The sequence below is a fragment of the Tursiops truncatus genome, chromosome 11 (genome assembly GCF_011762595.2).
Source record: "Tursiops truncatus isolate mTurTru1 chromosome 11, mTurTru1.mat.Y, whole genome shotgun sequence".
Classification (NCBI taxonomy): domain Eukaryota; kingdom Metazoa; phylum Chordata; class Mammalia; order Artiodactyla; family Delphinidae; genus Tursiops; species Tursiops truncatus.
Genome location: NC_047044.1, coordinates 62,892,798 through 62,915,258, shown reverse-complemented (window position 1 = coordinate 62,915,258; position 22,461 = coordinate 62,892,798). Strand labels below are relative to the sequence as shown.

The 22,461-nt window shown below is 53.4% G+C and overlaps 2 protein-coding genes across 19 annotated transcripts in view; one reads left to right on the top strand and one right to left on the bottom strand.

The window, feature by feature from the left end:
* The first annotated feature begins 148 nt into the window (after positions 1-148).
* On the top strand, positions 149-20,618 carry PRPF40B (pre-mRNA processing factor 40 homolog B). 12 transcript variants are annotated; one of them, XM_073788714.1, is made up of 26 exons: positions 149-276; positions 6,307-6,387; positions 7,289-7,432; positions 7,743-7,808; positions 8,499-8,526; positions 8,751-8,776; positions 8,913-9,023; positions 9,312-9,432; positions 9,514-9,538; positions 9,770-9,970; positions 10,199-10,328; positions 10,412-10,476; positions 11,007-11,171; positions 11,269-11,377; positions 11,750-11,900; positions 12,618-12,751; positions 13,421-13,535; positions 13,684-13,775; positions 17,908-18,024; positions 18,252-18,389; positions 18,597-18,692; positions 18,928-19,026; positions 19,231-19,408; positions 19,660-19,721; positions 19,835-19,978; positions 20,080-20,618. In XM_073788714.1, the coding sequence occupies exons 2-26, from the start codon at positions 6,370-6,372 to the stop codon at positions 20,170-20,172; spliced, it is 2,628 nt and encodes an 875-aa protein (XP_073644815.1). In that variant the 5' UTR covers positions 149-276; positions 6,307-6,369; the 3' UTR covers positions 20,173-20,618. The 12 variants fall into 12 exon arrangements, with proteins under 12 accessions (XP_073644815.1, XP_073644818.1, XP_073644813.1 ...); XM_073788712.1 differs by having other exon boundaries at positions 186-320; XM_073788709.1 differs by lacking the exons at positions 149-276; positions 8,499-8,526 and adding exons at positions 555-1,391; positions 5,346-5,425.
* The window catches only part of FMNL3 (formin like 3), a 55,511-nt gene continuing 53,661 nt past the window's right edge, over positions 20,612-22,461 (bottom strand). For all 7 annotated transcript variants that reach the window (XM_033866773.2, XM_033866774.2, XM_033866776.2 and 4 more), the window contains one exon: positions 20,612-21,828. In XM_033866773.2, the coding sequence (XP_033722664.1) occupies positions 21,740-21,828 (89 nt within the window). In that variant the 3' untranslated portion in view covers positions 20,612-21,739. The remainder of the gene's footprint in view (positions 21,829-22,461) is intronic.

Genomic DNA, 22,461 nt, shown 5'->3' with positions numbered 1-22,461 from the left:
GAACCGCAGCCTGGCGTCGGCCCTCCGGCCGTCACTCAGAGCGCGGAGCGGGCGTGCCCCTCGTCCCGCCCCCCGGTAGGCGGACCCCGGACCAGGAGGCGCAGGGGCGGGGCCTTGCTCTCCGCGCCGGGGGTGGGGCCGGGCCGGGGCTCTCTGGGCCGGTGGAGGACCCGGCTGGTCGGCGGGAGCGACCGGAGCCCCGGCCACCAGGGCGTGCGACCCCCCACTGGCCCCGCCTTCCCGGCTGCGGCCGGCCAATCAGAGCGGCTTTTACTGGTGGGTGGGCCGAGCCGGCCCAGCTGCTCGGAGGCTCTGGCATGGTAACGTCCCCGCGCGGGTGTGGAGGGTCCTGGGTCGGTCCCACAGCGCCCCCGGCGGCCCGGGCCTGGGCCGGGGGGGCGGGGAGGCCGCCGGGGGTACCCGGGACCCCGGGGCAGAGCTAGGGGAATGAGGGGTTAGGGAGAGAAGCCAGGGAGGGGGGAGGGGGCGGGGATTTGGGGGAGAAGGGGCGGGGGAGGCCATGATGGAGGATGGCGGAGGGTGGGGGTGTTGAGGGGAACTAGGGTTGCGGGACTGGGTGAGGAGGAGCAAGGGATGAAGCGAAGAGTGCGTTCGTGGAGAAAGGTCGAGAAAGAAGAGGGGGCGAGAGATGTGGGAACCGGTGGACTAGGGGAAAGCTGGGGGCCACAGTTTCCCCCCTGGGATATTTGGCGTGCGACATGCCCCTTACCCAGACTCAGTGCTTGAACCCTTTGGAAGCCCTGGGTGCCCCATAAGACCTCTTGGAGACCCCCTCCTTCATTTCCCCGCATTGTCTCCTGAGGTGAGGAGGGGGCATTGTTTCCTGAGGAAAGAGAGGCTTCCGGCCCCCACGCAGTGCTGGACAGTCCAAGAAATGGGAGAGCAGAGGCTCCTTGGTCCCAATCCTGGCTCTGCCGTCAACAAACTCTGTAACAACTCTGTGTGACCTTGGGCAAGTCACTACCTTGCTTTGGGCCTCAGATTTCCTATCGATTAAAAAAAAAAAAAAGGAAGATGCATGGGAATGACATCCTAGATCTCTTTCTGCTCCAAAACGGGGGGGGGGGGGGTTCTTGAGAGAGTTCAGGAGAATGGGTTCTAGGACGTCGGGAAGCAAAAGAAAGACGAAGATAGAGGCTAGGCCTTCAGCTGGGGCTGCAGAAAATCCCCAGGGATGTGGGGGGATGGTAGGCACGAAGCAAGGATGGGGCAGGCTAGCCAGCGCCTCTGGAATCCTGTTGGAGGGATGGGAGAACTCTAAGTAGAGGAGGGGTTGAGACCTAACCCAAGAAAGATGAAGACCAGAAGTAACATTCTGTTCATCAGAAGGAGAGTGATGAGATGGCAGGATCAGAGAGAAGCAACGGAAGGTATTTTCTAGTATCTTTGGGGAGCAGGAGGAATAATGAGGCTGGTACAGGGGAGTGGGGACTAGAATGGTTTCGAAAACAGGGAGGGAGAGGCTGGTGCTGTTTGGGGCAGCTGAAGAAGGGCAGCAGGTAGATAATTAGAGCACAGGGTAATCAGCTGGTCTCTCAGTCTCCATGATACTTTTCTTTTTGATGATGGCTACCTCCTTCTGAGAGGTGTGCCTCCCAGCCTTCATTTTCCAGCACAAATCCCTTCAGGGAGTGAGCTAGACCTGGCCAGCCTTGGGATCCCCTGGCTGTCTGAGGATTTCAGGATTGTGTGAGGATTGGGGTAAAAAAGAAAAGAGGGGAATGAATTTGAATGTGAGAAATACCTGTGGCACTATTGTCTTTGCTGGGAGGCCGCTTTGGGGTCAGACTGCTTGGATTCCAAACTTGCCTCTGCCATTTAATCTCTTGGAACCTTGGTCAAGTCACTTGATCTCTCCGAACCTCAGTTTCTTTATCTGTAAAATGGGGATAATAACCTCTAATATAATTGCAAGGATTAAACGAGTGTTTGGCATGGTATCTGGCTCATAATAAGCGCTCAGTAAATGTTATTTTTCCCTCTTTCCATTCTCTTCCTTCTGTCTCTCCAGTCTTCTCCTTTTCTCGTTTTGTTCTTATGAATCTTCAGTTCTGAGATGCCCCTCAGATGTGGGGGCTGAGAAAAACTGATTGTATCTGTCGGGGCCAAGGGTGGTGGGGTGTTGGGGGAAATCCTCCAACTGGCCCAGGTGAACACATGATGATCAGATGATCAGTTATCTCTTCACTGTCTGTCCCCAGCCTACAAATGTGTTTTTGTTCCAGGGAAGACACATGATCTGCTTCTCTTTCAGCCCCCTTTCCTATATCCCTCTCTCATACAAGTTACGTCTTCAGATTCTCACATAGAAGTATAATAAGACCTGAAGTTGCATAGGCACTGCAGCAAGTGAGATAGGGGCAGGGGTGTTTCAGGAAAGAAAGGCTACACGTCACACAGGGGAGGCTCAGGGAAGGGAGGGCTTTGGAAGTTCCATAGTAATTTATGTTCATTCCATTGCTGTGTCCTCTCTGGGGAACTGTCCAAAACAGGCTAGTGTCTGGATTCTGGCCAGGGGTCTCCATTCCAAGTTAAAGATGGTCATATACAGTAAGTTTTTAAAATTGTTTAGGTTTTCCCGTGCCAGTATTTGGTTCTAGTTCACTTTCCCCAGCCACACAGACCTCTGCCAAACTGCCTGTCTCTCACATCACGGTCAGCTTTTACCCAGAGAATTTATACAAATGTACCTGGGTACATGTGCACACACATACACATTTGTCTGTGTTAGGATATTCCAGTATGCAAAAATAAGTTAAGGGGTGAGTCTGCATCTTATCACAGCACTTTGTGTGCAGGGCCCTGACTAGACACTTCAGAGGAGGCTTAAAAGGAGAAAACGCAATCCCTAAATGTAGGGAAATCCCCACCTGAGTAGGGAGACAGGCAGTCCCATGTGAAACACCCAGCAAGCATCCACAGAGTAGCATGTCACTCTGTGCAAAGTAGTGCAGCATTTATCCTGAGGTAGGAGTGTGTGTATGTGTGGAGGATAGTCATAAAGGTAACCTGAAGGAGGTGACTATTGGATCATCTTGAACAAAATAAGAGACAAAGAATAAAAGAAACACATGGAGTAATCTAACAGTTTGTGCAAAGAGGAGGAGGGGAGCTATTGAGTCAGGGTGAGCCAAGAGGAGTGTGGGATGGGTCTTGTTTAAAGGCTTTGAATGAGATGAGATGAGAGATTCTGTAGGGTGGGCAATAGGGACCCACCACTGGTTTTCAAGCAAGAAAATGTTGGAACCTTCCCAGTTTAACCACATGGGTCTCAGGGGATATGCTAGAGTGAGGAAAACAGAACTGCTTCCTGTGGTAAGGACTGTGCTTTTAAGGGAGTAGGGCTAGAGGGCAGATTGGATCCAGCCCTGGGACCAATTAGTCCCCCTTAGTTTTTTATCTGAAAAATGAGCACTGCCTAGGGTGGTTGCCAGCATCCTCTCCAGCTCTGACATTCTGTGTTCCCTGAATAACTGCTAGACCTTAAGATGGCTTTGTTTTGTGGGATTTGCCAAGACCATTCAGTCAGTAAGTCAAGAAATAATAGCACATACTGTGTGCCAATAGGGGGTGGTGAGGAAAATACAATGGGCATAGGATATTGGAGTAAGCAAAAACAGTCCCTGCCCCTTAGAGTTTTCAGCCTAGTGGAGGTGCCAGATATTTCATTGATTCTAAGACTCACATTTTAACATTTTTGAAGTCAAGATGCATCTTAAAATCAGTGGAGTATCATAATTTAATTGGCAGCATTTGTTTTTTATTAGTGCCACGTAAAATAAGAATACAATCAGAATTGTACAAATAACTGTAAAATTCCAGTGGATAATTGCTGAAGGGGGAGGTAACATGGTGTCTGAGTGTGTAAAAGAGGGCTCTGACTAGTCCGCTGGGTTGGAGAAAGGCATTCCTGAAGAAATGATGACTGCCAGATGTGAAGGATATGTAGGCGAGTTGTGTGGGCTTGGAAGGAAGATTGCCCCAGGCAGAGGTGGATGTCTGAGGTGGGAGGATTGAGAGAAGGAGCTTAGCATGGGTGAAGTAGGCAAGGCAGTTGGGAAGCAAACGTGCCACAGCCTCCCAGACCCATTAAAGAGTTTTAAGCAGGGGAGTAACATGCGTGGCCTGAGGTTGGAGTGGGTGTCGGGAGACCAGTCAAGAGGCCACTGAGGTAGGTCAGATGAAAAAAGAGGGGTGGTAGGGGTGGAGGAGGAAACGGAGAGAAATAGATGGATTCAAGAAATCTTTAGGAGGTAAAATTAACAGGACTCATTGATGTATTGACAAAAAAGAAGGAGGTGTGGTGAGTGACTCACAGATTTCTATCTTGGACAACTGTGTGAATGGTGGCACCAGTCTCTGAGATGGGCGACCCTGGAGCCTGGGAGGACCCAAAGATGGTTACGTAGCGTCTGGGAGGTTAGAGAGGATCCTGAGGCAGCTTGGGTGGGAAAGTGTGGCACAGAGAATTGGATTTCCTCCCATGTTGATTGGTTTCTGACTTCCACGCGGAAGAAAGTTTCAGGGGGCAGGAGCAGGTCTGAATACAGGGCTTAGAATGTGTGATCCCTGAGAAAAGGTGATCCATGTTGGAGTAGTTTGACTTACCCTTCCTTCTCTTCTTAGGACAAGATGGGTGGGAAGAGAGGAAGTACAGATATTGCTAAAAGTAGAGATTAGAGCATTTTTAAATGCTGAGCCTTCATACCATAGGGATAATTGGGAAAGTAGGGAAATTGGGCAGCAGTGAGCCAGCTCCCACCTTTCTGTGGAACTCCTCCCTACCACCCCCCACCTTTCAAGCAAAGAGGAGGAAGGGCAGAGCCTTTTAGCTGCATCTCTGTGCCCTAGTTTACTTTAAAAATTTTTTTGAAAGGGTAAATATAGTCATATTCAAAGTTACAAAAGGGCAAACAGAATTCTCCTTTCTACCTGTCCCCATTCTCATTTCTTGTGTGTCATCTTTTGTCTCCAATTTTTATACAAGTAATAAAACTTCGCTGCACTTTGCTTCCCCCCCCCCACTTGTTTATGCATCTTAGAGATTATTCCCTATCAAGACAATGAGCCTCTTCATTCTTTTTTATGACTGCATAGTATTCCATTTTATGTTTGTGTAAAAGTCCATAGTTCCTTGCTGATATTTAGACTATTATAGTCTTTTGGTTTTATAAATAATGCTGATATGAAAACCTTGTACACAGATGTAGGGCTATATCTATAGGATGAATTTTTAGAATCGGAAGGTTCTCTATAAAGAGGATTTGTTCCTTCATTTGTTCGTTCATTCACTTAATATTTGTTGAGTACCCATTATGTGCCAGACACTGCGGCAGATACCAGGAATCCAGCTTTCAACAAGTCAGATACGATCTCTGCCCTCATGGAATGTTATTATTCTCTGGTAAGGGGAAACATATCCAAGCAAACATAATAATTACGAAACTGTATATGTAAGGAAACTAAAAAGGGGATCACAATAAATTGGAAGTGCTTTAACTAGAGTCAGGAAGGCTTTTTAGAGCAAGTGATAATTACTCTGAGAACTAAGTGGAGTGATGTGGCTAGCCATTAGGTGTAGGATAGGGAGACCTAGGCTGTTCAAAGCCTCATGCACTGGGACATGAATTCAGAATCTGTAGGGGAGGTGATGGTCACTGGGTGCGGGGACTGGGGAATAAAGCTAAAGAGAAGAGGGAGGGAATGGGAATGGAAGATGTCAGAGTGAGTGAGTGACTAAAGATGAGGCCAATTAGGGGAGGGGGCTGGTAGTAAAGAGAGGAGAGTTAGGGAAACTAGTACTTAGGAAGGACTAGTGACTATGTTTAGAGACCTTTGGGTTGAGTCTCTGTACTGGGTGAAATCAGGCAGGTGAACAGGAAAAGAGGCCACTTCCTCCCTGAGTACTTTGGGGATGAGAGACCGCTGTTTGCCTGGTTTAAGGGAAGCACAGCCTTGCCCACAGGCAGGAGGGTGGGTGAAAAGCCTTGGGAAGAGCCCATCTGTGCCTGTAGTAGAGCCTCCTCCATCTTTTCTTGGCTTTGGCAAAGTGGAAACTTCCAAAATAAAGATGACATTGAAGGAGCTCAGCCAGCTGGCTCTGAGCTAGCAGAAGAGAGAGCAGAGCTACCCAGGGCTCAGAGCTGGGGGCGGGCAGGAAAATGGGCTTGGAGACCCTTCCTCTGAACTTTTGTTCCTTTTTCATCCTCACCCCTCTGCTTCCCTTCTGCAAAAGCCCATCTCTTTGCCCATCCTGGGTCCTATGACTTTTCTCTCCCTCAACAGTCGGTTCCCGATTCTGGTCCCCGGCCCCCAGCAGCGCCTGCCCCCTTCCCACCGGGGCCCCCCATGATGCCACCACCCTTCGTAAGTTTTATGTCTTTCCCTGGGCTTGGCTTTTCCAGCCTGCACCCCCAACTTCTTAGTCCCTAGCACTGCTGCATCGCCAGTATGGTTTTTGTGTAATGCCCCCGTCTGTTGCCCTTGGATGAGGGATGGTTTTGTTTGGGCATCGGGGTGGGAGGAGCTGCTTTTAAGCTCTCAGTCCATAAAGTTGACAGTTCTCCCTTTGTCTTTTTGTCCTTGGGACACACAGGGGCTGGGGAAAGGGAAAGGAGAAGTGGATGGGAAAAGACCCCCTTAGTGTGAGGGCAGGGTGGGGCTGTCTTTCTCTTTCACTGCTCCTTGTCTATATTCTTTTTTTTTTTTTTTTTTTGGCCGTGCCTCATGGCTTGCGGGATCTCAGTTTCCTGACCAGGGATTGAACCCGCACCCTCAGCAGTGAAAGTGCCGAGTCCTGACCACTGGATTGTCAGGGAATTCCCCTTGTCTGTATTCTTTATACAAAAAAGTCAGGCTGGAATAGCAACTGGTGGTCATCAAACTGGGGAAAAAGAGGTAGGAGGCAGGGGACTGGGGGATTTGGGACTGGACACCTGCCTCTGGCCCTGCATCTGAAAGGCCTCTTTGGGGACAGGCATTGAAGCAGTGGAGCCTTCCAGTTGCAGTCTGGTGGCAGTTCCACCTCCCTTTTCCCTCTCCCTTCCCTGCCTCAAGAAGCTTCGTGCTTGCCTGTTATACCCAGAGGGACCCCCTGTTATCAGTCTCAGTGGTGAGGAGGGAGGCGGTTTCATGCCTCTCAAACCGAAACCTTGGAATTGTCTCAGAGCCAGGGTGGAGGGGTGGGGTGGGAGCCGAGTGGCTCTTTCCTGACAGGTGCAAAGCAGTGTCTTCTCTGCTCAGGATTTCTTCCTTTCCTCATTTCCAGATGCCTCCTCCAGGAATCCCCCCACCTTTTCCTCCAATGGGGCTCCCCCCGATGAGTCAGAGACCACCGGCCATCCCCCCCATGCCACCTGGCATCATGCCCCCAATGCTTCCACCAATAGGGGCACCACCACCACTCACACAGGTAATCCTCTCCCCTGTACCAGGGCCTCAGAAAACCCTTGTCATTTTAGCTGCGGGTAGAGGTGAGAGTGGATATCTGGACTTGAGAAGCTGGGGTGGGGAGGGAGGGAATGTGGGGCCAGGCCTAGGTGGATTTGTCTGCTGAATGGCTGGAGGACAGTCTGAGGCTTGGCTAAGAGCCCAGAGCCTGGGGATTGCCTGCGGAGGCGCCCATGTGAGGGTCACAGCCCCGACAGGATCTCTCAGGACCCTTCACAGCCTGTGCTTACCTTCACCTCGGTAGCTGGTTTTTGTCTTCTTTGTATCCATAGATACCAGGAATGGTACCACCCATGATGCCAGGGATGCTGATGCCAGCGGTGCCCGTCACCGCAGCGGTAAGCACTGAGGGGACAGGAAGTAGGTTCTGCCCTGCAGCCCAGTGGGCCTGACTTGGAGCACAGGGACATGGCTTCCATTCTTTCCCTCTTCTTATTGCATCCACCGTTGGCCCAGCTGCACTCCCCACACTGAGTCCTCCTCTCCAGTCCAGCCATGTACTCAGCTCTTCTGGTTTCTCACTCTTCCCCAAAGGCACATACATTCTCTCTTTTTACTCCCCCTGCTATGCCCAGCTCCCTTAAGGAAACACACTCATGCCAGACACTGCTTACCCTCACAGAGTTAGCACTGTGGACAGTTGAATACAATTTCCTCTTCATCTTCTGTGTCTCTGGAGGAAGCAGCAGTACCTGGGGATCTCTCTGTACCTTCTTGTGCTGTTGTTCAGTGTAGTAGAGTCTGGGTACGATGTGGCATTTGGTATTCACTGTGGAAAAGATGTGCCATGGAGGTTTACTCAACAAAATACTCTCACTTGAAAACGAAGAAAGGAGCTACTGTGCAATTTCCCTCTGGGGTCTTAGAGCCATGGCCCCAGAGGGCAGGGGAAGCCTGTTAGGGAGCAGAGATCCCTGGGAGCAGGATACTTGGATCCTGGCCTGGCCTGCTTCTTCATCCCCCATGGCCTGGGTCTTGGGGGCCACTGGGCTTGGCCCCAACCCTTCCCCCTCCTCTTTCTTCGGCAGACGGCTCCAGGTGCGGACACCGCCAGCTGTGAGTCTTCTGGGGGTCTGTTCCCCCCAGGCTCGGAGGTTGGGGGGGAGAGGGGACCATGGACTAGAGCCCACCCCGGATCATGCCTGTTGGGATGCCAGGGATCCTGGGATGTTGATGGGACCAGGGGATATTTATTGGGGATGGAATAAGGGAGGAATAGATGGGGATCAGACAGGGGTTGGAGCAAGGACTTAATATGTTTCCTTTGGCTTCTTTTCTAGCTGCTGTGGCTGGGACGGGCCCTCCGGTGAGTTCTTTCAGCTCAGGGGTCTCTGGGTAGAAAGGCTGAAAAGGGGTGCTAATCATTAAATTTTGGGGGTGAGGAGAAGAAGCTTTGGGAAAGGGGCCTTGACCACCATTCTGTGCACCCTCCCCTCCCCCAGAGGGCCCTGTGGAGTGAGCATGTGGCCCCTGATGGGCGCATCTACTACTACAATGCTGACGACAAGCAGTCCGTGTGGGAGAAGCCCAGCGTGCTCAAGTCCAAGGCAGAGGTCCTGAGTGGGGCTTTCTGTCCCTTCCTTTCAGCTGCCCTGACCCTTCCACGTCCTTGGCTTCCCCTGAGTCTCTAACCATACACGTGGTTCCTCTGATCCCAAGATCCCTGACCATTCCCCGACCTCCCTAGGATCTCAGGAAGTCCACCTTCCCCCACGTTGAGCCAGGCCAGGTGGTCGCTAAATACTCCTGTGTCCCCTACTCACTGGGTCCCCTTAGCTCCCCCAACTGTGGCTGGAAGGTATGCCCAGCCCACTGATGTTCCCTGGCCCATCCTCTTACAGCTCCTGCTATCCCAGTGTCCCTGGAAAGAGTACAAGTCGGACACAGGCAAACCTTACTACTATAACAACCAGAGTAAGGAGTCCCGCTGGACCCGGCCCAAGGACCTGGATGACCTGGAGGGTGAGGAGGGGGTGGGCCCAGGCAGGGACTCTGGGTGTGGCCCTTGCTACCCTATAACCATGTTATCCTTTCCTGTTGCAGCTCTAGTCAAACAAGAGGCTGCAGGGTGAGTGACTTGCCCACCTTGCCTACCTATCCACCTGTACCTGGGGCCACCTAAGGGGTGGGAGTGGCCTCTCCCCATGATCCCTACTCTGTGGGAGGAAGAGCCAGCTCTCAGTCTCCTTGTGGAGTGGTCTGCTCTGGCCCCAGTCCTTCACAGGATAGAAAGACCAGCCAGCCCCTGACCACCTCTATCCCTGCTCTACTGGACACTGCCCTTCCGGCTCACCTGCAGGAAACGGCAGCAGCCACGGACACTACAGCCTCAGCCTTCTCAGCCACAGCCTGACCCCCCACCTGTGCCGCCTGGCCCCACCTTGGTGCCCACGGGCCTCCTAGAACCTGAGCCAGGTGGGAGTGAAGATTGCGATGTGTCAGAGGCTGCCCAGCCTCTGGAGCAGGGGTTCCTGCAGCAGCCAGAGGAGGGCCCCAGCAGGTGAGGGCTGCCCCCCATGGCATTCCAGACACTGGCCTCAGGCTCCCAGCTGGGTTCAACCCTTGACCTCTGCCAGGTTTCTCGGGAAGGGTGTGAAGATCTGGGCATGACCTCTGAGGAACAGAAAATGGCTTCCCTGGGGAGCAAGGGGGAGTGTCCTGATCACGCAGGGCACTGAAAGCTATAGGGACTGGGGGACACTGTGGCAGAGTCCCCTTTGCCCCCCAGTTCTGCTGGACAGCATCAGCCACCACAGCAGGAGGAAGAGGAATCAAAGCCAGAACCAGAGAGGTCTGGCCTCAGTTGGAGCAATCGGGAGAAGGCAAAGCAGGCCTTCAAGGAGCTGCTGAGGGATAAGGTGCTGAGAGTGGGGCTCCCAGGGTAGGCCTGGAGGGGGCAAGAGATGGGCAGGCCCCATGACCCCCGCCTGCTCCATTCCAGGCTGTCCCCTCCAATGCTTCGTGGGAACAGGCCATGAAGATGGTGGTCACCGACCCCCGTTACAGGTAGGTCTGGGCAGGCCCTCCAGACCTTGTTCATGGGGGCAGCTGAGCCAGGGATTCCCCAGGAAACCCCAAGGGGGCCAGAGTGAGGAGAGTGATAGATGGGTGAGTGTGCTGGGAAAGAGAAGCTGGAGAGCCTCCAGGAGAAGGAGGGGAAAGGGATCTGACATGAGACATTCAATAAATGCTTGTTGAATTGAATTGATTTGAATTGAATTAATTGGGGAAACAGGGGGCTGGATAGGGCAGGGGCCTGACGGCAACTTGAGAACCCCAAAGCGAAAGGGCCCAGTGTTAGCAGTGTCTTAGAGCCCCGTCTTGTCACCTCACTGCCTCTTAACCCTCCCCACATCCCAGAGACCTACCTGTCTTGCCTCCCTGTGCCCTTGGAGCCCCTGCAGCCTGCTGTGCCCATGCATGGACACCTGTTAGTTCTATGAGACCTGTCCCCAGTGTGCCATGACCCTGCTTTGTGGGCTGTGGTTCAGGCTGACTCCTCTGTCCCCATCCCACTCCCACCCTGTCCACCCCAGTGCCTTGCCCAAACTGAGTGAGAAAAAGCAGGCATTCAATGCCTACAAGGCGCAGCGGGAGAAGGAGGAGAAGGAAGAGGCCCGGCTAAAAGCCAAGGAGGCCAAGCAGACCTTGCAGCATTTCTTGGAGCAGCATGAGCGCATGACCTCCACCACCCGCTACCGGTCAGGGGGCCGGGCTGGGGTGGGGCCTGGGAACCCTGAGAGCCTGTGGGCCGTCTCTGTTCTCTGCCTGCCTACTCACGGCCCATATGCTCCACAGGCGGGCAGAACAGACCTTTGGGGAGCTGGAGGTCTGGGCTGTGGTCCCCGAGAGGGATCGAAAAGAGGTTTATGATGATGTCCTTTTCTTCCTGGCCAAGAAGGAGAAGGTAACAGTCACTGGGCTGGATCCATCAGTCACAGTCTCATCTAAGACCTTCCATGTCTTTGCTTCCTTGTGGACCCAGCCATTCACTTCTTGCTGCCCCCAGGGTCCCAGCTCCTTACTCAGAAGCTGGTGTGGCACCTACACATCCCCCATTTATGCTTTGGGCCTACAGCTCTGGGTGTGGGAGAACAGGAAGGTCTCTGAGGGCTTGGTCTGTAACCTGTTTTCTTCCCCTTTCCGGGGACATGAAGGCCTTGAGTCTGGCCATCCCAGAGTCCCCAGGCTGCCTGCCTTTCCCCAGGTATTCCTCTACCCAGGCCCACTTGAGTAGCTCCAGCCTGCCCTGCCTCACCCTGACCGTGTGGCTCCCTAGGAACAGGCCAAGCAGCTCCGGCGCCGCAACATCCAGGCCCTGAAGAGCATCCTGGATGGGATGAGTAGCGTCAACTTCCAAACCACATGGTCCCAGGCCCAGCAGTACCTCATGGATAACCCCAGCTTTGCTCAGGACCATCAGCTACAGAGTAAGCCTGGGTCTCCACTCCTTCCTGTCCCTTCCCTTTTCCTCACTGACCCCTAGCACCAGCCTCAAACCACTCCCCTACACCTCTTGCCCTCTTGGATTTCTAGGAGTCCCCAGCACTTACTCAGCCCAGAACCTTTCTGGACTCTGGAGATCCCAGAGTGCTTCGGGACACCTCCTTTCTCCCTCCAGGGTCCACTGTTGACCTGGACAATGTGTGTCCTTGGGGGAAGAGCACTGGTGTAGGAATCAGAAGACTTGGAGATGATTTTTATAGCTCATGTGAATATGGTCTTAAATTGCTTGGTAGGGTGGGCCTTAAGTGGTCACACATGTTGCAATAAGCTGCTGTTGGCCTGTCATCACAGGCAGTATCTTCAGATATTCACCTTCTGAAGTTATATCAAAGCCTGGTTGATTCCCAGTCCCATAAAAAATGAAATCTCAGTTCCTGAGATAACTGATTTCGTATGATGACTTCTAGTAACCAAATTCACAAGAGCTGAATACTTCTAATTTTTTCTCATATAATCAAGGAACCCTCCTCAAGAACCATCATTCCAATAGCTTCTCCTGCAGAGTCCCCTGCTCCCCCAACCCCACCACCCTGGGTGTCCCCAACACCTACAGGGGCAGCATCTTTGAAGCACTGGGGGTTCTGGGTCTGAGAGGGTGTCCCGCTGGTGTGGTGCCCACTGAGCCTCCTCCCTGCGGTTAGACATGGACAAGGAAGATGCGCTGATCTGCTTTGAGGAGCACATCCGTGCTTTGGAGAGGGAGGAGGAGGAGGAGCGAGAGAGGGCCCGGCTTCGGGAGCGGCGCCAGCAGCGCAAGAACCGGGAGGCCTTTCAGGTAGCTTTGCTGCCCTCTGGATCAGAGCTCAGCTCTGCCCCAGACCGTCACCTCTTCACCCATGCCCTGCCTCTTCTCAGCCAGTCCCACTGCTTTCTCTATGCCCAGCCCTGTCCCAGCTCCACAAGGCCTCTCTGTGCCTGCACTTTTGCTCCCACTGTGTCCCCTCAACCTTGGGCTGTGCTCCTCTAGGGAGACTAGACATATGCACCACCCAGAAACTGCCAGCAGAGAGCGCTCTACAAGCGTGGCTCGCCAGCTAGGCCAAGTTTATTTCCCTTCGCTGGGGAGCCAGACAGGCATAGCTAGCTTGTCCCCCAGCTTGGAGGTGGCATTGGTATTGGTAGTGGCGGGGGTTACTTGGCTGTAACACATTTGGGAAGCTGAAACCAAGTCATGGGAAGATAATGCTGCAGGCAAGTTTCCGCTGCTTTGCTTCCTGGTCCGGCTCATTTTCCTTTTAAGTCTGTCCCCTTCTGTTTTACACTCTCTGCTTTCACATTGCTCTCTGCCTCCCCATCCGTATCTCTTCATCTCTGCCTCTTGCCTGCATTTCCTCAGTCTGGGTTGTCCCTGCCTCTCTCTGCCAGCTTTTGTCTTCTTCCCCAGTCTTTGGCTCTGCCTCCCTCCCTTGCTCACTCTCCCTGTAACTGGCCTCTCCCTGCTTAGACCTTCCTGGATGAGCTGCACGAGACAGGGCAGCTGCACTCTATGTCCACCTGGATGGAGCTGTACCCAGCAGTCAGCACTGATGTCCGCTTTGCCAACATGCTGGGCCAGCCGGGTAAGGCAGCTGGGCTCCCCCTCCTCTAGCCTGGCTTTCTGCCCTGCCAGCCTCTCTGCACTCCCACTCCCTGGTCCTGTCCTCAACCCCACCCTCAAACCTTGGGAAGCTGCCGCCCGCCAGGCCCCCCTCCCTCCCTTCCCCGCAGGCTCCACCCCTCTGGACTTATTCAAGTTCTATGTGGAGGAGTTGAAGGCACGATTCCATGATGAGAAGAAGATCATTAAGGACATCCTTAAGGTGAGGGAAGCCTGGGTCTGTGGATGGAGGCAGGCTGGGTGCAGGGCAAGCTCCCAGGACAGAACTCCCCAGTAAGGCCTGTTTTGTGGGAGCATTGCAGCTCGGTTCAGGAGATAGCTACTGTGATCCTTTACTGTGCGCTGGGGACACACAAATGAATAAGATACAATTTCTGCCCATAAGGAGCTCACGGTCTAGTAGGAAGATGACATGACAGTGGCTATACAGAGGGGCAAGTGTTAAGACAGAGAATCGAAAGAATTGCCATTTGAACTGCACCTCTAAGAACGAGTAGGTGGAGGAGGGTGGAGGTCCTGGGCGTAGGGTACCACAGGAGCAAAGAGGAGCGAGCAGCACAGCTAATCATAAACTGGTAGCCCATAGATATGTTCCTTCTGCCTGTACAGAGTTTTAGAAAAATTTGGAATTTGATGCTAACATGTTAAAATCAAGAGATTACAATTAAAATCTGGATCTTCAGCGTCTCTTGGAAATTTGGATTATCTAGCAGCACTAGGCTCGTTTTGTGAGGCATTCAGTGGACTTGAGCTGAGATGCCACTGCCTTTTAGAAGGGGCCTGTCCTCCTTATCTATCCTCACTCCTCCCTGTCACCTCCGTGATGTGGGAGCGAATTCACCTGCCATTTCTGATCGCACGTGCACGTTGGAGAATTCTCAATATCCATGTCTATCAAAGGGGGAAAAGTGAGTGATGGACTAAGAGAGCCCCATGTTTCAGAAAAAGATAACAAAGAGAAGCATGTTTCTTTGTGGAAGTGAAGACCATTCTCATGGGTTTGAGAGGGCAGTGTGGATAGTGGTTAGGAGCAGGACTGTGAAGGCGGACTGCAGGGGTAGAAGTCCAGCTTAACCACTTACAAATTGTGTGACCTTGAGCAGATTACTTAATCTTTCTGAGCATGTTTTCTCGTCTGAAAAATGGGGAGTATTCCTTCAGACTTCACCTGATTACCAAGGGGAGTAACTTGGTACCTGAGGTGGAGAGGGTCTGAGAACAAAGTGGGGAATGTCCCACTGCACACACATTTCTTTAAAGTCCTGTGTTTTGCCTTAAGAATTCATGCAGGTGTTGCATTTTAATACCATAATACTTCTCTGTTAATATAAACTTAATATTTTAAAATTACTTACCATTAGGTAAGATGTATCATAATGTCCTGTGGCTTCCTCTGTTTCTCTGGAACCACATGCCCCAGTTGGGAAGGAGAGCCCTGCCTGTAAAATTCCTTGAATGGTAAAATAAGGAATTTGGATTTTTATCTTGTAAGTAATGGGGAGCTGGGAATGATGTGATTAGCTGATGTCTTGGAAAAGCCCAGGTGGTTGTGTAGAGCAGCGCTTGCAGCCAGAGTGCTTGTATGCTTAGGGATAGGCGTGGTAGGAGGACAGGACTTGAAGCCTCAGGATACTAGAAGTGGTAGTGGCCAGCGATTAAGATAAATTCTGAGCTTGAGTCTTCCTCTTCTTACTCCCAGACCGCTTTCCTGCTGCTGGGGCCATTTGCTAGAAAAATCTGGGCAGCATGGACTCAAGGCAGGGTTCGAAGCATGGGGGGTGAATAGGGAGACCAGGCAGGAGCTGCTGCAGTGATCTAGGTGGGAGTGAGCTCGGCGAGGGCAGTGGGGATGGCCAGTGAGCAGAGCTGTAATGTTCCAGTAGTTTCTGAAACTCCCTAGGTCTCCTCAGAGGGGCCTTGGGACAAGCCGGAGGGGGTGGGGGAGTGGGGGGGACTTTATGCTCCTTCCTGTATTTTCAAGTGTAACAGCTTGTTTCTCTTTTATACATCGAGGTTCTGCATAAGATTTTTATGGAAAAAAATGTTTCTGCTGTGAAAATAGAAAGTTTAAAACCAGTAGGCTAGAGTCACGCAGAAGTAGAATTGACGCATTTTTTTGTGAAACTGAGGGAAGGAAGGAGTTGGAGATGTCAGGAGTGGATCGATGGCACCATTGGTAAGGATTAAGCAGGAAGAACAGGGCTGGAGAAAATAGGAATTCCACTTCTGGAATTATTCTCAAAAGCATCCAGGGGCAGGGAGGAATAAAGCACATACCAAATTTTAAATAAGATAATTATATAAAGTAGAAATATCTAATGCAAGAAGAGCTAAATTTTATTGGACTCTTAACTTTTAGCCACAGAGCGGCCGGTACTGCTGACAGGCCTGTGGGAGTCCTATCCTTGCTGAGTCCTGTGTCTCCACACCTCCTGAGAAAGAATCTTCTTTAGATAGTTCCTCCTTCTTCTTCCCCCTTTTGGGCTCCTGCCTATGGAAGGCAGATGAACCCAGGGCTGCCTGAGACCATCTACCAGCCAGGCAGACTGTGATGGTACCTCGCATCCCGTAGGGTAGTGCAGAGTCCTGGACTTGGAATAGCTGAAAGACAGACGATCTGGGCCTGAGAGATCCATGGGAGTGGGGTGGGGGTCTCCCAGGAAATGAATTCTCTTGGGATCTGCTGAATTTGAAGTGTCTGCGAAATATCCAGTCTAGCATGGGTCTGAAAATCAGGAGAGAGGTGGGGAATGAGATTGTGAAGGACAGTGTAGATTGAAAAGACTAACTGCAGGTCTCAGGGGAACAAGCACATGCAAGAGAGGTGGTAAAAGAGGTCAGAGACAGGAGGGGACCCTGGAGAGGGGAGCACTGAAGAAGTGAACAGAGGACGAGAAGAGTGGGGACAAGGCGTCCTTGGAGTTGACTCTTGGGACATGAGCAACCTCTAGGAGAACAGTGTCCGTGAAGAGGGCAGAGTGAGTGCAGCACAGGCTTTAGAGTTGGGTAACTCCTGGCTGTTTATTGGTTGAGACCTCTGCAAGTTAATGTCTCTGAGCCTCAGTTTCCTAATCTGTAAAATGGGGATGATAACACGTGCAAGGTCGTGAAATTAAATAACATTTGTAGTATCTTGCTTATAGTAGGCTTAATAAATGTTTGTTTTCCTTTGCGCTGCATTTAAAGATTTTGAAACAAAGGGAAAGAAGCAGAGGTTGTTAGCTTGAGGAAGGTGGAGAGCAGAGTGGAAGGGGTGTTCCAGGTTAAGTGAGCTGTGTGCTTGACGGAAGGAGCCAGTGAAGAGGTGAGACTGAAGCTTGCAGTTCCCTAAGCGAGAGAGATTGGTATGTTTGAGGAGAAGGGCTGGAGAGCATGGGTTGAGGAAGTCCTCTTGGAAGAAGCAAGAAGAGTGCGCCTCTGCCATCAGCAGGAAGGCCGGGGCAAGTTCGAGCTGAGTGGAGGGAGAGGGAGGGAACCTGGGCCCGTGCCCCTGACCTCGCACGCCAGTGGCTCCACTTTCCACTGAGTCATCTTGGGCCAAGTGAGAGAACTCTCCTAAGCCTCTGCTTTACTGGGGTGTTTTGAGGCTTAGGTGAGAAGCACAGCGCCAGGTCTGTGTGTGGTGTTTTTAATAGTGTTTCGGGAGTTGTACACCAGATGGCCTCTATTTGTCCCATGGATGAGGTGATCTGTGTGGGTGTAGTGCTTAAAAGTAGGGGCTTTATTGTTAAAAAGACCTCGGGCAGAATTCTCCTTCAGCCGTATATTAGCCCTGAAGACCTTGGGCAATTGGCGCTAGTTCCTCCAAACCTTGGTTTCTTCTTCTGCATAAAATTAGGATACTAGGACTTGTGCTTAAATTCAGATACGTGAGGATTAAATGAGGTAATGTGTGTGAAACACTCAGCATGGTACCTGGTACATAGTAAGCACTCAATAAATATAGCCAGAGGGTGGGACCTGCAGATGCTGGAATGCAAGGAACTTTCTGAGCAGCAGGATGACCCAGCAGGGGCTCAAGCTTTAAGCCAAAGGGACAAAGAATTAATTGTGAGAAACACACACACACACCCTGCACACCTGCCCCTGTGATCCAACCCCCGCCCCCAGTTCCCTGTGACAGCCAAGCCAAGGGTGGGCATGGGAGTCTTAATTGTCAGATGGTGAGGACTTGGACGACTTGGTCTCCAAGTACATCCCAGTCCTGTGGATCCCTTCCGGGGGAGGGGGCTCCTTGAGCATCCTGTAGTCTGACTCTTGCCTGCCCTGGAGGCCAGCCAGCTTCAGGTTCGGGCCTGTGGTGCCCCCTGCTTCATGCGCTGCTGTGCCCACAGGACCGGGGCTTCTGCGTGGAGGTGAACACAGCCTTTGAGGACTTCGCCCACGTCATAAGCTTTGACAAGAGGGCTGCTGCGCTGGATGCAGGCAACATCAAGCTGACTTTCAATAGTGTGAGGGGCCACGTGGGGTGGGGCTGTAGCCAGGGCTCCGTTCTCAGACTCGTCCCTCACTCTTGTTCCGTGCCTTCTCACTCACTGCCCCAGTGTGACTCTTCCCCCAGTTCAGGGAATGATAGTAGGAGCCCAGGCTCCAACTTCCCACCTTTTAAGGTATGTCTGGGTGAGTCGGGGCGCCCACCCTTCTGGGTGACTCTGTTCTGTGTCCCGTCTGCCCTCAGCTGCTGGAGAAAGCAGAGGCGCGGGAGAGAGAGCGGGAGAAGGAGGAGGCACGAAGGCTGCGGCGCAGAGAAGCTGCCTTTCGAAGCATGCTGAGGCAGGCTGTGCCTGCTGTGGAGCTGGGCACTGCCTGGGAAGAGGTCAGGACTGCAGCCTGGCACCAAACACCACCCCCTCAGTCCTGAGGGCAGCGGTGCTTCTCCACCACCGGGGGCCCACCCCAGTCATAGCACAGCTCGGGGCCAGCTTCGGCTCCCTTCCTTCCTCTGCCCCAGCCCTGCCCTGTGCTCATGGCGGCATCATGCTGTGCTGGGGCTGGTCTGATCAGCAGTGCTCTCCTGTTCAAGGTCCGTGAGCGCTTTGTGTGCGACTCAGCCTTTGAGCAGATCACCCTGGAGTCGGAGCGGATCCGGCTCTTCCGGGAGTTCCTGCAGGTACTGGAGGTGAGGCAGAGCTTCTCTTCCTCTGCATCTGCCCCAGGCTCTTGAACACCTGCGGCTAGCTTAACGGAAGCCTCACCAGGGCTCTCCTTTCCCGGACAACTAAGGAAGGGGAGGTCTTAGGGTACCCTGGATAGACCTAAGGCCCTAGCCTCAGAAGAGGAGGCAAAACTGGATTGTAGAATGCAGGGTCCTTCCTGGGGCTAACCTTCCTCTCCCCTCCCTCTGCCTCCACCAGACTGAATGCCAGCACCTCCACAGCAAAGGCCGGAAACACGGCAGAAAGGGCAAGAAGCACCATCGCAAGCGTTCCCACTCGCCCTCAGTGAGTTGGCGGGTAGGAAGGATGTGGGGTGAGGCTGGATTGTCTGGGGGAAATAAGAGCCACTTTTCTTGCTTTTCTCCTACATCACCTCCCCTGGAGGAAGATGTGAGGATTCCTTTGGTCCTGGATTCTCCTCTTTGTCCCCAGTTCCCATACTTGAGGGCCTCTGGAGCCCAGGTAACCTCTGTGCTGACACGTGTCTGCCCATCTCCCCAGGGCTCTGAGTCAGAAGATGAAGAGCTGCCCCCACCATCTCTCCGGCCCCCCAGGCGGAGGCGGCGGAACCCCTCGGAGTCAGGCTCTGAGCCCTCTTCCTCACTTGATTCTGTTGAAAGTGGGGGTGCTGCCCTTGGAGGACGGGGTTCCCCATCCTCCCGCCTTCTCCTTGGATCAGGTAAGCAGTTGGGAGCTGGAGAGGAGGCCTTCGGGGAGCCCCACCCTCTGAGGGTAGAGTGGATTGGGACGGCTGCACCTGTCGGAGAGTAAGGAGAACTTCCCGTCCCTGCCCAGGCAGGAAACGGAGAGAAGGAAGGAAAACTGGACTGAGACTTCCTCAGACAGGTCCCTGTCTGTGAAGAATGAGCAGAGAAAAGGATGAGGCCTCCCTTCTCCCAAGGGACTTAGTGGGGATTTTTCTATCTCCAGATCATGGCCTTCGGAAGGTCAAGAAACCAAAAAAGAGAACTAAGAAGAGAAGACACAAGTCGGTGCGTAGAGAAGGAACTTCCATCCAAGGCCCTGCTGTTTTATGAGATGTCTTCACCCGCCTCCTGGGCTGTTCTCCACAGGAACTGAGGAGGCGGGCTCTGGGCTCTTACAGAACAGTCCTGAGAGTGAGACAGACCCTGAGGAGAAAGCGGGCAAGGAGAGTGATGAGAAAGAACCAGAGCAGGACAAGGACAGGGACCTCCGGCGGGCAGAGCTCCCTAACCGCTCCGCAGGCTTTGGAATCAAGAAGGAGAAGGTGAGAGGCAGGCACCCGGCCCCAGCCCAGTCAGCGCTGTGCCCAGGCCTCGGCAGCCCTCGGGGGGAAGCTGTGGGTGAGCTGTGCCTTTGCTCCACCAGACGGGCTGGGACACGTCGGAAAGCGAGCTGAGCGAGGGTGAGCTGGAAAGACGGCGGCGGACGCTCCTGCAGCAGCTGGATGACCACCAGTGACCTGATGAGGCACCGTGCCTCGGGTCTGTGTGAGGCTGTGGCCTAGTTTACCCTCGCTGTCTACCCCAGACTTCTTCCTTAGTTGGGTCTGTGTCCGCTTTTCCTCAAGTAGCCCCAACCCCAACACATCATCGCCAGCACCTCCCAAGGTTGCTCGCGGTGTTCAAGGGTCCTCCCAGCTTCCCGGACAGCTAGTGCGGTCCCTGCCCTCAGCCCCAGACCAGCGATTGGTGGTGAATGCCATGGGGGTGGGTGGTGCCAGTAATGTGAGAAGGGGCCCCCAGGAAGAGTGACAGGCTGGTGGACACAGCCTGGGTGGCAGAGGGTGGGGTCCTTACCCTCTAGCATCAGTACCTGCTCCTGCCTGCCCGGGCCCCGGGGCCCAGTGTATGTGTGTTTCGTTTTGGTTTTGGTTTTGTTTTTTAAATAACAATATTTATAACGTGCCCAGTGGCTCTTTTGTCTTCTCCGTGTGCTTGCACTGGGGCTGGCTGGGGCTGGACAGGTGCCCGCATGGCCAGCAGGGGGCACTGGTGCCTCACGGCAGGCCTGCCTCCCTTTGTGTGGCTGGAGCCCATCTAGCCAGGTTCTCCTTCTCCAGGCTTCCGCACTCACCTCCCCCGAGCGTGGCAGCTCTGCCCAGCCTCCTTTCTATCCCCGTGGTTCGGGTCAGCCTAAAGGGGCAGCTTAGCCCTGCCGCCACACTCAGAAAGAGGAGACAGAGTCAGGCCTGGTATTTCAAGCCTTTGTTGAGAGAAGGAAAGTCTGGAGTTTATGTACAAGAGAGAAGGAAGTGGTACATGTACAAAAAGGAGTGGGCCCCTGTATTCCCTCCCAGGGGCCGAGAAGAAACCGGCAGGGGACGGAGAAAATAGCTAAGACCGACATGACCCCGCCCCTGCCAACAAAACCTAGCTGGGGGAAGAAGGTGAGGACGTTCTTGGCACACCCTTTCTCTAGGCAGAGAAAACTAGTCCTCTGCCCACCTCGGCAAGGATAGTCAGCCTAGAACGCAAAGGGCCAAGGTCAGGGAGCATGGCATCTCTCCTCTCCCCTTATCACTAGGGCACACTGCCCAGGCTTAGGAGAGACTTGCTCCTGGTAAAAGACGATCTGAGACTGGCAGGGCCCCGCCCCAGGGCTCCCTAAGCTTGGACACTTCTAGATCGCAGCTGACCATTGGGTTGCAAAAAGTAAGGGGGAAAAAAGAAGGAAAAAATTGTTTTCTCCTCTCGTCCCTCTGGCTCTAGTTGTGGTGGGCCTAGGTGCCCGTTCATAGCCTAAAGCTGGAAATGGTTTTCTCCAGCCCTGAGCTGACCCTTGAGGAAATGATGTTGAAGACCTTGGGAGCAAAGTGCAGTACTGGAGGCACCAGGGAAGTGCCAGGCCCTGAAAGACCTAGTGCCCACAGTGGCGGCAGGCAAGATGCAGCTTTGAGAGCTAGGGTGGACACTGGGTTGAGAGCAGCATAGCCCTCTGCTGGGCCCTTGGCCAATTCCAGGGCTTCAGGTCTACTGGTTGGACTTGAAGGACTCAGGGTTGAAGTGCTTCTGCCTCCAAGAAGGTCTCAGTGGGGGCCTGGAGCCCGAGGGGGGCCAGCAGGCGGTGCGGCACTCCTGGCTTGGTGGCGAACGACAAGGGGCTGGTGGTAGAGGCCTGTAGGGGAAACAGAGGCCTGTGAACAGGCAGGGAGGCTGGACCAGGCCCACCTTCTGAGGGCCCAGCCGCACAGGCAGGGCCAGCCAAGAGCCAGCCGTGAGGTCGATGAGGGAGAAGATTAAAGACAGACTGGAGGGGATGGTCAGGGAGATTTCTGGGGCGGGCTCTGCACATTCAGAAGAACAGGTGGGGGTACTAGAGGCCACTGGGGAGTGACAGAAACAAGGTGGACTCAGCAAGATCTAGAAGCTGGGAAGAGACCCCAGGCAGATAGGATATCAGGAAACAGAGGTCAAGGGTCATCTGATGCCCCTGGGCAGAAGCCACTGCCAGAGCTCTTACAGGAGACAAGGACAAATGATACCTGGGCCCAGGACCAGAGACTCTCAGCCTCTGTGATCAGCGGCGGTGGCGTGCCTAGTCCTGCCTGTTTTGGCAACTCCCTACCCCTTAGGTCTTAGTAGAAGCCAGACAGCATTAGTGGGAGAGATAACCACTTCCCTGAGGGCACATGCAGGGGATAAGCCATGCTTCTCAGAGCATGGGGCATGCAAGGGAAGGAGTATGTGTCCCCATCACCACGGGGCTGCCAGAGGATGGTTCCAAGTCATGCAGGAGAGGAGGCGCCTG